At 44.3% G+C, this 16311-nt stretch overlaps 1 protein-coding gene across 1 annotated transcript; it reads left to right on the forward strand.

The window, feature by feature from the left end:
* Positions 1–704: 704 nt before the first annotated feature.
* On the forward strand, positions 705–14185 carry LOC311112806 (protein phosphatase methylesterase 1-like; the record flags this gene model as incomplete). The annotated part of the gene is made up of 13 exons (XM_084155943.1): positions 705–940; positions 2070–2238; positions 2551–2608; positions 2815–2866; positions 2965–3119; positions 3253–3343; positions 3684–3749; positions 4553–4706; positions 9041–9158; positions 12755–12799; positions 13443–13507; positions 13719–13789; positions 14161–14185. 13 exons carry the CDS (start codon positions 705–707, stop codon positions 14183–14185), a joined length of 1305 nt encoding a protein of 434 aa, XP_084012069.1.
* Positions 14186–16311: the final 2126 nt, after the last annotated feature.

Genomic DNA, 16311 nt, shown 5'->3' on the forward strand with positions numbered 1-16311 from the left:
CTGACTTTGACCCCACTTCCCGAAGGGGGAGTTGGGATATGCAAAAAAATGAAATGGGACAAATAAAAGCACCCCCCAAAATTTTTTCTTATCGATCATTTAACCATGTTTTGAAGCTATATAGTGTTTGTTTACATTTAATTTCTTTACAAACATTGGCGTTAAACAAGCTTCCATTTGGGGTTCTGATGGGGGACGACAGTTGAACTAAGCTCAAGAGGCATTTATAAGTTAAATTCTTCAAGAATCAATGGGTACATATCATTCATTTATAAATCAAAACATAGATGTAATAACTGCTGATTTCCCCTTTAATTCCCAAACGTTAGATTCTAAAATCATCCCTTAGTTCCAGAATTCTCTCCCAGCACTTCATACCGTCATGGACGTTCACCATTGGTCAGCTGTCACCTAAGTCACACCCTCCCCAGGGCCCTTAACCAATAGGACGCTCTATCCCAGATGCTACCTGTCTGCACCATCTGTCTAGGAATGCATCCCAAATGTTAGCCTATTCCCTATATAGTGCACTACTCTCCTATGTAATGCTCTACTTGACCCGATGACCCTGGTCAAAAGTAGTGCACTATATAGGGAAGTAGTTGCTGTTTGGGACGCGGACCATGCATTGTCCTGTCAGGCACTTGTAGTGCACTTGGTGTGTACTTAGGCTTCGTGCCACACGGTTAGATGTGATTTGGTCGATGGCAGAGGTACGCAGTGAGGTGGAGACTGGTTCTCTGGGTCTAGGAGCCCCACAGCCGGCAGATTACCCCCAGCTACCACGCCCTGCTGCAGACCCTACAGTACCTGTGGCAGAGCCCCAGCTTCCTGGAGAACATCCCCTGAAGGTACCTGAGGACCCCCGGCCAGAGGCTGAGCCCGACACCTGTCCACTGCCACCCAGGAGAATGTGGGAGGACAGCTTCGACACAGAGAAGCGAGTTATATTCTATATTCTAGAGGGTTCTGTCTTTGTTCTAATCTAGAGTGTTCTGTGTTATAAAGTGTTCTGTTTCCTGAGTGTTCTAGTCTAGTGTGTTTTGTGTTCTATAGTGTTCTGTTTCCTGAGTGTTCTAGTCTAGTGTGTTTTGTGTTCTAGAGTGTTCAGTTGTTTTAATCTGAGTGTTCTGTCTGTGTTCTAGTCCAGGGTTTCCCAAACTAGGTCCTGGGTTTTGCCCTATCACTACACAGCTGATAAAATCATCAAAGCTTGATGAGTTGGTTATTTGAATCAGCTTTGTAGTGCTAGTGAAAAAACCAAAACGTGCTCCCAGTTTGGGAAACCCTGTTCTAGTGTTCAGTTGTTTTAATATTGAGTGTTCTGTTGTGTGTTCTAGTGTTCTGTGTTCTAGAGGGTTCTGTCTATGTTCTGGTCTAGTGTTCTGTGTTCTAGAGGGTTCTGTCTATGTTCTGGTCTAGTGTTCTGTGTTCTAGAGGGCTCTGTCTATGTTCTGGTCTAGTGTTCTGTGTTCTAGAGGGTTCTGTCTATGTTCTGGTCTAGTGTTCTGTGTTCTAGAGGGTTCTGTCTATGTTCTGGTCTAGTGTTCTGTGTTCTAGAGGGCTCTGTCTATGTTCTGGTCTAGTGTTCTGTGTTCTGTGTTCTAGAGGGTTCTGTCTATGTTCTGGTCTGGTGTTCTGTGTTCTAGAGGGCTCTGTCTATGTTCTAGTGTAGTGTTCTGTTTTAATCTAGTGTGTTCTGTCTAGTGTTCTAGTCTAGTGTTCTACTCTAGAGGGTTCTGTCTGCGTTCTAGAGTGGGATAGAATCACTGGCAGAAAGCCGTCTTTGAAATTGGTTCTTGTAAGAGTCATTGACAATCGATCATATCAGATCCACATTTCACAGACAGACTACACACACATAGTGGTGTATGGCAATGTGTTAATATTAACTTTTTTTATTTAGCTCATTTTGAACTATGTTAGAAAGTCAACACCTGTTGTATTTGGCGCATGTGACGAATAAAATTAAAATTTGACACACACACACTACCCCCCCCCCCCACACACACACACACTACCCCATCCCCCCCACACACACGCTAACTCTGTGTATTCTCCTCCACCAGCTACTCAGCGGTGTCGTGGAGGCAGTATTTCGACCAATCAGAGGACATCTCAGTAGGACCGTCAGAGACCAGAGATGTGTTCAGGGTCTACAGGAACGGTTCTGATGGACCTCTCCTGGTCCTACTGCACGGAGGAGGACACTCTGCCCTGTCTTGGGCCGTCTTCACTGTGAGGTTCATCTATACTATCTACGGCTCGGCGCGAACAATGTTCACGCATACTGCGTTCCACAGGGATCAGTCCATTACTCTAAACTGTCTATACAATATATCCATCATCAATGCTGTTACACACTTTCCATTTCCTGTAAAAAAAAAAATAACGTATGTTTTCTTTCGTTTCTGTCTAAATTGTCCATGCTGGCTACACATCATCTATAAACTCCTATCCTCATCTCCTGACCGGCGTTTTAGATTTTCCCTTCCTGTTGTAATTTCCTGTTTCCTTGTTTATCTGTCGCGCCGTCTCTTCGGTCTCCAGACAGCCATAGCCAACAGGGTGACCTGCAGGGTGCTGGCCATGGACCTCAGGGGTCACGGTGAGTTCAGAGAGCAAAAGGTCGAAAGGTAATCTCAGATGGAACCACGGTTGCATCTGAAACGCCACCCTATTTTGCTTTGTGGGGCACTACTCAGCGAATAAGGTGCCATTTCCATTTTGGATGCACACATTGGGTTTTTTATATGGTCATATCATCAAGACTCTAAAACCCAATGTTTACAGAACCTGTTTACCTCTCTCCAGGTTCCACCCAGGTACGCCAGTCAGATGACCTCTCCACACAGACCATGTCCAGGTAAGAAGATACACACCTGTAAAACATGAGGAAATAACGTTCTGTTCCTCTGCCTCTCACCTGTACCTCACCTGTCCCTCTTGTCCCGCCCCTCCTAGGGATGTGGCCAATGTAGTGCGAGCGTGCTACGGAGAGGCCCCTCCCCCCATCGTCCTGGTTGGTCACAGTATGGGCGGGGCCATCGCTGTCCACACCGCCTCCAGCATGCTCCTCCCCACTACCGTAGGACTGGTGGTGATAGACGTGGTGGAAGGTAGGGCCCAGTCCACACCGCCTCCAGCATGCTCCTCCCCTCTACTGTAGGGCTGGTGGTGATAGACGTGGTGGAAGGTTGGGGGGGGGGGGGTGTGTGTGTTAACCATCTCTCTCTCTCTCTCTCTCTCTAGGCAGTGCCATGGAGATGTTACACAGCATGCAGAACTTCCTGAAAGGACGACCCAAGTCTTTTGAGTCTATCGACCATGCCATAGAGTGGAGGTGAGGAGCGTTCAGCATCACACCACTCTGTAATGTTAGGCAGTGTTTCAAAGACAGTTTATAGAACTATCACGTATTATTATTATTATTATTATTATTATTATTATTATTATTATTATTATCTGTCTGTTCCATGGAGTGCTACGCTATGCTACGTTTCAGGTGTTTCACAGTGTTGGTAGTGCTCTTTCTCAACAGGTTCTGTTCTCTCTCTCTCTCTGTGTGTGTGTGTGTCTGTGTGTGTGTGTGTGTGTGTGTGTGTGTGTGTGTGTGTGTGTGTGTGTGTGTGTGTGTGTGTGTGTGTGTGTGTGTGTGTGTGTGTGTGTGTGCTCTCCTTCAGTGTTAAGAGCGGCCAGATCAGGAACCGGGAGTCAGCACGGGTATCCATGGTGGGACAGATCAAGAGGTAAACCATGCTACTCCTTCTCTAATAGAACCAGAGGACTATACTACTCAGCCAGCTGCCTCACCTAAATATTCGGAAATAACTTGACAAAATCGGATTGAACCAATCAACCACAAAAAAAAAAAAAAAAAAAAAAAAAACATATCTTAGTTAATCTTTCCTAATGAACCAGAAAATCTGTAGTAATTTCTGTTTATCAAAGTTAGCTAGCTAATTTATCGATACCGCTTTGCAGTATACCCAACTTGTTGCTTGTTGTTGTAAAGCAGTAAACTAAATAGCACAGCATTCATATTCAATGTAAACTCGGTTAGTGCTTGGGACGTCCCTACCCTAAAACCTAAACCCTACCCTCGTCCCCAGGCTATCGCACACAGCGCACACAGTGCATTCAGAAACTATTCAGACCCCTTGACTTTTTCCACATTTTGTTACGTTACAGCCTTATTCTAAAATTGATTTTTCCTCATCAATCTACACACAATACCCCATAACGACAAAGCGAAAATACGTTGTTTTTTTGTGTGCAAATGTATTGTACCTCCCCCCTTGCTTGAGGAACAATAGAGGAGCAATAGAGAACAAAAGAGGAAAGCCCCTCCCCCTTGTGTGATGTCATGACTTACCTGGACCACCTATTGAGATGTGCCTTTTAAGTAAATCAGGTGTTAAACCAGGTTAAAAGGAGACTGGAGTGCCGCTTTAACCATTTTAAATTTCAACTTCAATGGGGTGACGTGAGATTCGGACGTTCCAAGGAGCCAATTTAGACTTCTCAAAATTTTCTCACCTGTCCTCTGTAGGCATGTAGAGGTGGAGGATGTTGTTGAATCACCTGAGCAGGCCATCCCTGTTAGTGACGTAGCCGTCGAGGGCAACGAGGAGATCTACGTTGACCCGAGCTACGTTAGCGACAAACCAGACGGTACGCCAGAGGTGAGCATCCCAGAACCCGAGGTAAGAAACCAACGTCCTTTACACACACACACACACACACTAACCACCATTTTGTTTTTGTTTTACTTGTATTTAAACAGGGGACTAGGGACCCATTGAGACTAGGGTCTCTTTCACAAGGGAGCAAATATACATTATCAAAAGACAAAATCAAACAAAAAAATCTAATCTAATATAAAACGAGTAAAATACAAACACAAATATTCAATCAATATTTTAAATTGCCCGAAAGGCACCAGAACATCAAATTGTAAAGTATTGTGTAGTTGGAGCCAGCAATGAAGTGCTTTAAAACTAAAAAGAGGATTTACGTACCTAGTTCGGTGCAGTGTTAATTTCGTCAACAAAAATAGTGACAAAAATATTCGTCCTATTTTTCAGCGGCAATTTATGAGACTATAACTGACTAAATAGACCCAGAAAAAAAACTATAGCTAAACAAAAAATATTTTTTCATTTCAGTTGGACTAAAATGAGACGATATTATCCCTGTGACTAAAATCTGACCACTAAATGGACTGGACAATAGTTTTTGGAGAGATTGAGAGCTTTTCAGTGATAAACACATTGAATATTAGCAGCACAGATGCGCAGTGCAGTTCTGTTCAGCAGTGGGAAGAACACGCCGGAACACTGCCTACATCAGCTGGGGAGTTACTTTTTATTTATTTATTTATTTTATTTCACCTTTATTTAACCAGATAAGCCAGTTGAGAACAGGTTCTCATTTACAACTGCGACCTGGCCAAGATAAAGCAAAGCAGTGCGATAAAAACAACACAGAGTTACATATGGGGTAAAAAAACATAAAGTCAAAAATACAACAGAAAATATATATACAGTGTGTGCAAATGTAGCAAGTTATGGAGGTAAGGCAATAAATAGTTACGGGTGATGTGTGGGCAGACAGGCTCTGCCTCCGATTATACAGATCGCGCAGGTGACATCTCTTGCTTCCCCTTAGCTAACCAGTCACCACCAGCCTTCTAGTTAGCTACCCTTTGACTGGTTAAGAAACACAAGCTGCTTTACGGAATTAAAAACAATAGCAAATTTTTCACCTAGTGGGCTCAGGGATTAGAACCAGCGACTTTTCGGTTACTGGCACAACGCTCTTAACCACTAAGCTACCTGCCGCCCCATGTAACGGAGTCAGGTTTGAGACAACTGCTTGATTCTGGGCCTTATAGGCTACCGTTCAAAAGACATGACCCATAATACCGGCGCTTTATTTATATCGTGGTGGGATGCATTTTACATTCATAAAGCATATCGTGGGCTGTCCAAAAATATTCTACTTGCGGACCGGAACGTTAACCATTTGTTTAAGCTACACCTTGTTCAGTCTAGTTCTAGCTAACAACCTGGGGTGCGTTCAGCAGGACGCAATGTTTTGGAACCTGCAGATAGAAATATGTTATGTAGAACATTAATAAGGACTAATGTCAGCTCTATTCATGGAAATTCTATCTGCAACGTTGGAGAATGTTTTGCAACTGAACGTAGCCCTGGTAACATTACCAGTAGTCAACTGAACGTTGCCCTGGTAACATTACCAGTAGTCAACTGAACGTAGCCCTGGTAACATTACCAGTAGTCAACTGAATGTAGCCATGGTAACATTACCAGTAGTCAACTGAACGTAGCCATGGTAACATTACCAGTAGTCAACTGAACGTAGCCATGGTAACATTACCAGTAGTCAACTGAACGTAGCCATGGTAACATTACCAGTAGTCAACTGAATGTAGCCCTGGTAACATTACCAGTAGTCAACTGAATGTAGCCATGGTAACATTACCAGTAGTCAACTGAACGTAGCCATGGTAACATTACCAGTAGTCAACTGAACGTAGCCATGGTAACATTACCAGTAGTCAACTGAACGTAGCCATGGTAACATTACCAGTAGTCAACTGAATGTAGCCCTGGTAACATTACCAGTAGTCAACTGAATGTAGCCATGGTAACATTACCAGTAGTCAACTGAATGTAGCCATGGTAACATTACCAGTAGTCAACTGAACGTAGCCATGGTAACATTACCAGTAGTCAACTGAACGTAGCCATGGTAACATTACCAGTAGCCAACTGAATGTAGCCATGGTAACATTACCAGTCGTCAACTGAACGTAGCCATGGTAACATTACCAGTCGTCAACTGAATGTAGCCATGGTAACATTACCAGTAGTCAACTGAATGTGTTCAGTTGACTACTGGTAATGTTGCCATGGCTACGTTCAGTTGACTACTGGTAATGTTACCATGGAACGCAATACTTTATCGTTAGGAGTTTTACAGAAATGTTTGGTGATCGACTAGGAATGTCTTGGAGATGGATCAGTTGGTGACCACTGATCTAGAACAAGCGTAGCAGCTGAAACGGTGCTGCTGTCCAGGTATAAAAACAGACTGGTTAAGCACATTAAGAATAGAATGAGAAGTTTAAATAGTTCTTAGCTGAGAGTTGGGGTTCTAAAACTTTGGAAAGGCAAGATGATTTGGAAATTGGACGGTAGTTATTTAAGTCAGAAGGATCTCCTCCTTTGTGTAAGGGGGAGGACATGTGCCGCTTTCCAGATCTTAGGGAAAACACCAGAAACAACTGTCAAGTTAAAAACATAGGTTAACGGTTCTACATTTTACATTTACATTTTAGTCATTTAGCAGACGCTCTTATCCAGAGCGACTTACAGTTAGTTAGTGCATACATTATTTTTTATTTTTTCATACCCCCTGTTCTGCAATAAGTGGAGCAGAGAGCTGCAGTAAGAAGGGATCAAGAGAATCAGTCCCTGTGGATTTTTTTTTTTAACATCGATTTTAGCAAGGCACTTAGTACATCATGGATATAAAATGGTTGAAATGAAAATAGAGAATGTGTCTGGGAGTGCATCATTCTCACCAGTCTGTTTTGAGGTGAATAAAGGACTCCCTCTACTGGCCATCTGAGGCATTTCCAGAAACTATTATTTCAAATAGATGGCCATCTGAGGTAAAATGGTTATTAAAAGCAACCCACATTTCCATTTTGTCTATTATGGGACCAGAGGCTGTGGTGTTATGTTTCAGAGATTTGACTACTTTCCAGAAGTTCGCTGGATTCCCACCATTCTCAGATACACAGTTCAAGAAGTATGTTGACTTTGCTTTTCTAACCAGGGGATAGACATCCATTTCTCAAATGGCTGAAGGACTGCCAGTCAGACATAGTATCAGTCAATCTTAGCCAGGCTACATTTATTTCCTGTAATTATTCTGACAATTCATGCATGAACCAAGAGGACTGCAGAGGACCCCAGTCTCATGGTCCATATCCATGGTAGAATCCACAGCAGCTACATACTCTATATGAATGTTACAACTCACATCTAAAGAGTTGTTCTACTTTATCATGAGAGAGAGATTGATGGACAGAGACTGGACAAAATGTAAAACACAGCGTTGATGATGATTCATGATCCGTTCTCAACACGGCGTTGATGATGATGATTCATGATCCGTTCTCAACACAGCGTTGACGATGATTCATGATCCGTTCTCAACACAGCGTTGACGATGATTCATGATCCGTTCTCAACACAGCGTTGATGATGATTCATGATCCGTTCTCAACACGGCGTTGATGATGATTCATGACCCGTTCTCAACACGGCGTTGATGATGATTCATGACCCGTTCTCAACACGGCGTTGATGATGATTCATGATCCGTCCTCTCAACACAGCGTTGATGATGATTCATGACCCGTTCTCAACACGGCGTTGATGATGATTCATGATCCGTCCTCTCAACACAGCGTTGACGATGATTCATGATCCGTTCTCAACACGGCGTTGATGATGATTCATGATCCGTTCTCAACACGGCGTTGACGATGATTCATGATTCGTTCTCAACACAGCGTTGATGATGATTCATGACACGTTCTCAACACAGCGTTGATGATGATTCATGACCCGTTCTCAACACAGCGTTGACGATGATTCATGATCCGTTCTCAACACAGCGTTGACGATGATTCATGATCCGTTCTCAACACAGCATTGACGATGATTCATGATCCGTTCTCAACACAGCGTTGACGATGATTCATGACCCGTTCTCGACACGGCGTTGACGATGATTCATGACCCGTTCTCAACACAGCGTTGTCTACACTTACGACAAGGACTGTGTAAAATCCTCCTCCTGTGAACACGTCGCGCAGGTCTCGCACTTAAGCAGTATTTAGATTTCTGTTCAGTTACGCACTCCAGAAGTGACAGATGCATTCAGTGTGTTCTTCTAGTTAACCTGGGTGACGGTTTTTATCCCTTTGGTGTGTCGCCAGGGTGTGTATAGCTGGCGTATAGATCTGTCCAAAGCAGAGAAGTACTGGGACGGATGGTTCAGAGGAATCTCTAATCTGTTCCTGGGATGTAACCTGCCCAAACTCCTCCTGTTAGCAGGTACGTCACAATACAAACCTATCCTCATTTTCACCAGGAACTACGGACACTACAGTCTAAACTATATTTACTTGACCCCTGGTACTTACATTTACATTTTAGTCATTTAGGAGACGCTCTTATCCAGAGCGACTTACAGTTTGTGAGTGCATACATTATTTATTTTATTTTTCATACTGGCCCCCCGTGTGAATCGAACCCACAACCCTGGCGTTGCAAACGCCATGCTCTACCAACTGAGCTACACCCCTGCCGGCCATTCCCTCCCTTACCCTGGACGATGCTGGGCCAATTGTGCGCCGCACCATGGGTCTCCCGGTCGCGGCCGGCTGCGACAGAGCCTGGATTCGAACCAGGATCTCTAGTGGCACAGCTAGCACTGCGCTGCAGTGCCTTAGACCACTGCGCCACTCGGCAGGGGTGTAGATCAGAAAACCAGTCAGTATCTGGTGTGACCACCATTTGGCCTCATGCAGCGCGACACATCTCCTTCGCATAAAAGTTGATCAGGCTGTTGATCGTGGCCCCTTGTGGAATGTTGTCCCACTCCTCTTCAATGGCTGTGCGTAGTTGCTTGATATTGGTGGGATCTGGAACACGCTGTCGTACACGTCGAACCAGAGCATCCCAAACATGCTCAACGGGTGACATCATGTCTGGTGAGTATGCAGGCCATGGAAGAACTGGGACATTTTCAGCTTCCAGGAATTGTGGACAGGTCCTTGCGACATGGGGCCGTGCGTTATAATGCTGAAACATGAGGTGATGGCTGCGGATAAACGGCACGACAATGGGCCTCAGGATCTAGCCAAGGTATTGGTCAAATGCAATTGTGTTCGTTGTCCGTAGCTGATGCCTGTCCATACCATAACCCCACCGCCACCAAGGGGCACTCTGTTCACAACGTTGACATCAGCAAACCGCTCACCCACACGACACCATACACGCTGTCTGCCATCTGCCCAGTACAGTTAAAACCGGGATTCATCAGTGAAGAGCACACTTCTCCAGCGTGCCAGTGGCCATCGAAGGTGAGCATTTGCCCACTGAAGTCGGTTACGACGCCGAACTGCAGTCAGGTCAAGACCCTGGTGAGGACGACGAGCACGCAGATGAGCTTCCCTGAGACGGTTTCTGACAGTTTGTGCAGAAATTCTTCGGTGGTGCAAAACCCACAGTTTCATCAGCTGTCCGGGTGGCTGGTCTCAGACGATCCCGCAGGTGAAGAAGCTGGATGTGGAGGTCCTGGGCTGGCATGGTTACACGTGGTCTGCGGTTGTGAGGCCGGTTGGACATACTGCCTAATTCTCTAAAACTACTAATTGTTGGGCAGATGGCAGACACGTGGTCTGCGGTTGTGAGGCCGGTTGGACATACTGCCTAATTCTCTAAAACTACTAATTGTAGTTGGTCCCCCCTTTGCTGCTATAACAGCCTCCACTCCTCTCGGAAGGCTTTCCACTAGATGTTGGAACATTGCTGCGGGGACTTGCTTCCATTCAGCCACAAGAGCATTAGTGAAGTCGGGCACTGATGTTGTGCGATTAGGACCGCAGATAGCGTTCCAATTCATTCCAAAGGTGTTCGATGGGGTTGAGGTCAGGGCTCTGTGCAGGCCAGTCAAGTTCTTCCACATCAATCTTCGACAAACCATTTCTGTATGGACCTCGCGTTGTGCACGGGGGCATTGTCATGCTGAAGCAGGAAAGGGCCTTCCCCAAACTGTTGCAACAAAGTTGGAAGCACAGAATTGTCTAGAACGTCATTGTATGCTGTAGCGTTAAGATTTCCCTTCACTGGAACTAAGGGGCCTAGCCTGAACCATGAAAAACAGCCCCAGACGATTATTCCTCCTCCACCAAGCTTTACAGTTGGCACTATGCACTGGGGCAGGTAGCGTTCTCCTGGCATCCGCCAAATACAGATTCATCCATGACTGCCAGATGGTGAAGCGTGACTCATCACTCCAGAGAACGCGTTTCCACTGCTCCAGAGTTCAATGGCAGCGAGCTTTACACCACTCCAGCCGACGCTTGGCATTGCGCATGGTGATCTTAGGCTTGTGTGCGGCTGCTCGGCCATGGAAACCCATTTCATGAAGCTCCCGACGAACAGTTATTGTGCTGACGTTTCTTCCAGAGGCAGTTTGGAACTCGGTAGTGAGTGTTGCAACGGAGGACAGATGATTATTATGCGTTACGCGCTTCAGCACTCGGCGGTACCGTTCTGTGAGCTTGTGTGGTCTACCATTTTAGGGCTGAGCCGTTGTTGCTCCTAGACGTTTCCACTTCACAATAACAGCACTTACAGTTGACCCCGGGCAGCTCTAGCAGGGCAGAAATTTGACGAACTGACTTGTTGGAAAGGTGGCATCCTATGACGGTGCCACGTTGAAAGTCACTGAGCTCTTCAGTACGGGTCATTCTACTGCCAATGTTTGTCTATGGAGATTGCATGGCTGTGTGCTTGATTCTATACACCTGTAAGCAACGGGCGTGGCTGAAATAGAATAATAATAATAATATGCCATTTAGCAGACGCTTTTATCCAAAGCGACTTACTTCGAAGAATCCACTCATTTGAAGGGGTGACCACATACTGCTGTATGGGGGCTGCAGGTAGCTTAGTGGTTAAGAGCGTTGTGCCAGTAACCGAAAGGTCGCTGGTTCTAATCCCCGAGCCGACTAGGTGAAAAATCTGTCGATGTGCCCTTGAGCAAGGCACTTAACCCTAATTGCTCCTGTAAGTCGCTCTGGATAAGAGCGTCTGCTAAATGACTAAAAATGTAAATATAGTGTATTTTACTACCCTTACTTTACCCCAGGTACATAACACTACAGTCTAATTTACCCTTACTTTACCCCAGGTACATAACACTACAGTCTAATTTACCCTTACTTTACCCCAGGTACATAACACTACAGTCTAATTTACCCTTACTTTACCCCAGGTACATAACACTACAGTCTAATTTACCCTTACTTTACCCCAGGTACATAACACTACAGTCTAATTTACCCTTACTTTACCCCAGGTACATAACACTACAGTCTAATTTACCCTTACTTTACCCCAGGTACATAACACTACAGTCTAATTTACCCTTACTTTACCCCAGGTACATAACACTACAGTCTAATTTACCTTTACTTTACCCCAGGTACATAACACTACAGTCTAATTTACCCTTACTTTACCCCAGGTACATGACACTACAGTCTAATTTACCCTTACTTTACCCCAGGTTCATAACACTACAGTCTAATTTACCCTTACTTTACCCCAGGTCCTACTCCATAAGCGGGAATCGTGTTGTATTCTAATCGTGCCTGTATTTGTCAATCCTGTATTTCTCATTTTGGCTGCACCTTGACCATAGGTCATATACCTAGAATCTTAAAGTGATAGTGCAGATTTTGACAATGAAGCCCTTTATCAACTTCCCCAGAGTCAGGCGAACTGGTGTCATTGGTATGTCTCTGTGTGCATGTGTTTATTTATATATGTGTGTGTGTGTGTGTGTGTGTGTGTGTGTGTGTGTGTGTGTGTGTGTGTGTGTCTGTATAAATCATGATGCATGATTTGTTTGTCTTCAGGTGTAGATCGTCTGGACAGGGACCTGACTATAGGCCAAATGCAGGGTAGGTCTACACAGTTGACTGTTGTCTACCACTCTAGCATGCTGAAACTGACAGCCACAGTGTGTGTGTGTGTGTGTGTGGATGTGTTTAACTATTCTTGAAGACCAGAAGTTCCCACAAGAATAGTAAACAAACAACAATGTGACCAACTGGGGACATTTTGTTAGTCCCCGCAAGGTCAAAGGCTATTTCTAGGGGGTTTAGGGTTAAGGTTAAAATTACTGTTAGGGTTGGAATTAGGTTTAGGGTTTGGAGCTAGGGTTAGGTTTAGGGTTAGGGTTTGGAGCTAGGGTTAGGTTTAGGGTTAGGGTTTGGAGCTAGGGTTAGGTTTAGGGTTAGGGTTTGGAGCTAGGGTTAGGTTTAGGGTTAGGGTTTGGAGCTAGGGTTAGGTTTAGGGTTAGGGTTTGGAGCTAGGGTTAGGTTTAGGGTTAGGGTTTGGAGCTAGGGTTAGGTTTTAGGGTTAGGCTTAAGGGTTAGGTTTTCACGTTAAGATTAGGGTGAGGTTTAAGGTTAGGGTTAGGGAAAATAGGATTTTGAATGGGACTGAATTGTGTGTCCCCACAAGGTTAGTTATACAAGACTGTGTGTGTGAGTGTGAGTGTGTTGTCAGACTGAAGACCACCTGTTATGTTGTTCTCCTCAGGGAAATTCATGATGCAGGTGCTGCCCCCTAGTGGCCATGCTGTGCACGAGGACACACCAGACAAAGTAAGACACGCACGCACGCACGCACGCACACACACACACACACACACACACACACACACACACACACACACACACACACACACACACACACACACACACACACACACACACACACACACACACACACACACACACACACACCAACACACACACACACACACACACACACTCACACACACACACACCAACATGCATGTTGTCTGTTTTGCAGGTGGCAGATGCTCTGGCAAGCTTTCTGTTCAGACACAAGTTTGCTGAGGCCAGCAGAGGTCAGCGTACGAGGTGAGACATTCTAACATGCTAACTGACCCTGAACCTATAGAAACATGCTAACTGACCCTGAACCTATAGAAACATGCTAACTGACCCTGAACCTATAGAAACATGCTAACTGAACCGGAACCTATAGAAACATGCTAACTGACCCTGAACCTATAGAAACATGCTAACTGACCCTGAACCTATTGTGAACCTATAGAAACATGCTAACTGACCCTGAACCTATTGTGAACCTATAGAAACATGCTAACTGACCCTGAACCTATAGAAACATGCTAACTGACCCTGAACCTATTGTGAACCTATAGAAACATGCTAACTGACCCTGAACCTATTGTGAACCTATAGAAACATGCTAACTCACTCTCTCTCAGCTCCTCCTACCCTTTCACGCGGTGAGGTCAGCAGGCCTACCTACCAGAACATCCAGCCTTTCTGTGTCCTGAACAACAAATGTTTGTTTTAATCAATCATTTTCATATTTTACTTTCCAACAGTTTAGAATGTTTTACTGGTAACCATGGTTATTATTTTACCATCTTAGTCACTTTAGAATTCCATCTTTTCCAGTCGTTGTGTAGTTCAGTAAACATATTGCAGTGTTTTGAGGTAGAAGCCCCCACTAGTATGGGCAGCATGCTAAACTATGTACACAGTGTTCAGTTGGACTGACACTCCAAACACGTGTTGGGGTAAACAGCTCTCACGGGAGAGGACTGTTACGATCATTAAACACACGCAGACACACACTAAGGAAAGCACGCATGCACACAGTAATGTGTTACAGGTGGGGAGTGATGATATTTCCATAAAGGCTACATTTCCTGTTGTGTGAAGGAAGCCATGTTGTAAAGGATGCCAGGGGAAAACAACAACATGTAGTATTGCGACTATGGGCTGGTTTCTGATAAAGTCCTGGACTTTGCTTTCAATGGAATGTTTTTTTAGACCAGGACTAGGCCGAACTTCTGTCTTTTGGAAACCAGCCTCATATTGCTTGTACTGTCCTTCCATGTTGTTCTGTAAAGTCTCGCTAAGGATTTATTCATGTTAGTCTGTAATGTAAAGTCTCGCTAAGGATTTATTCATGTTAGTCTGTAATGTAAAGTCTCGCTAAGGATTTATTCATGTTAGTCTGTAATGTAAAGTCTCGCTAAGGATTTATTCATGTTAGTCTGTAATGTAAAGTCTCGCTAAGGGTTTATTCATGTTAGTCTGTAATGTAAAGTCTCGCTAAGGATTTATTCATGTTAGTCTGTAATGTAAAGTCTCGCTAAGGGTTTATTCATGTTAGTCTGTAATGTAAAGTCTCGCTAAGGGTTTATTCATGTTAGTCTGTAATGTAAAGTCTCGCTAAGGATTTATTCATGTTGTTCTGTAATGTAAAGTCTCGCTAAGGATTTATTCATGTTAGTCTGTAATGTAAAGTCTCGCTAAGGATTTATTCATGTTAGTCTGTAATGTAAAGTCTCGCTAAGGATTTATTCATGTTGGTCTGTAATGTAAAGTCTCGCTAAGGATTTATTCATGTTAGTCTGTAATGTAAAGTCTCGCTAAGGATTTATTCATGTTAGTCTGTAATGTAAAGTCTCGCTAAGGATTTATTCATGTTGGTCTGTAATGTAAAGTCTCGCTAAGGATTTATTCATTAAAAGAGATGTGGAAAAAAAACATGCAATAACATTTATTGGAACACGTGCAACATTTTACAGACAATCAAAAATACCCCACATCTGGCAAATATTATATACACATATCCTGTGTGTGAGAGAGAGAGAGAAAACACCCATACTACTCATTCTGGATGTTCTGGATTCCCCGAAACAACAACCATGCCATTACCATGGTTACGAACACCATGGGGGGGGGGGGGGGGGGGGGGGGGCTAACTCTCAGCCTATCAGATTGCAGAGAGCCTTGACGTGGTTGGACGATCCTCTCCCTTTATATGAGTGACCCTAGGGATGCCTCCCAATTCTATACATTTTAACCCCCTGGAAGTGTGCACTTGCTCACTCCCCCTCATGGATCTGAAAGTAATGAATTCATGCTAGAAATACGATGGAAACGTCCCCATTCCTCTCAGTGGAAACTACTACCAACCCCTTCCAATACTTTCAGAACCCTGAGGGGAGTGAACAAGTGCATACTTGATGGAGGAGAGAATTAGAGGGAGGGGGGAGGGGGGGTGGGGGTGAGGTAATTAGAATAGAGAACAGAGGAGCTAACAGCTGTTTAGAAAGACAAGACATTCCTAAGGAGCCGTATGTCTATGGAGCTGCTCAGATATTTATCTACAAACATGAATTGTTTTCGGCCGTTTGTCTATTCGATTCAGAATCCCTGTTATTGATTCATCCTCGAGCTGTTTGTTTCAGGGTCAGTAACACTGTGTTCCCCCTCTCTCTTTGCGTTGTTACAAAAATAAATCATTTTACCTTTTTATCAAAATAAGAGAACTCCATTTCTCTTTCCCGTCAAAAACACTCAGTCAGTCTGCATCCAAATATTCCCTATTCAGGATC

The sequence above is a fragment of the Coregonus lavaretus genome (assembly GCF_964263955.1).
Source record: "Coregonus lavaretus genome assembly, chromosome: 39".
NCBI lineage: Eukaryota > Metazoa > Chordata > Actinopteri > Salmoniformes > Salmonidae > Coregonus > Coregonus lavaretus.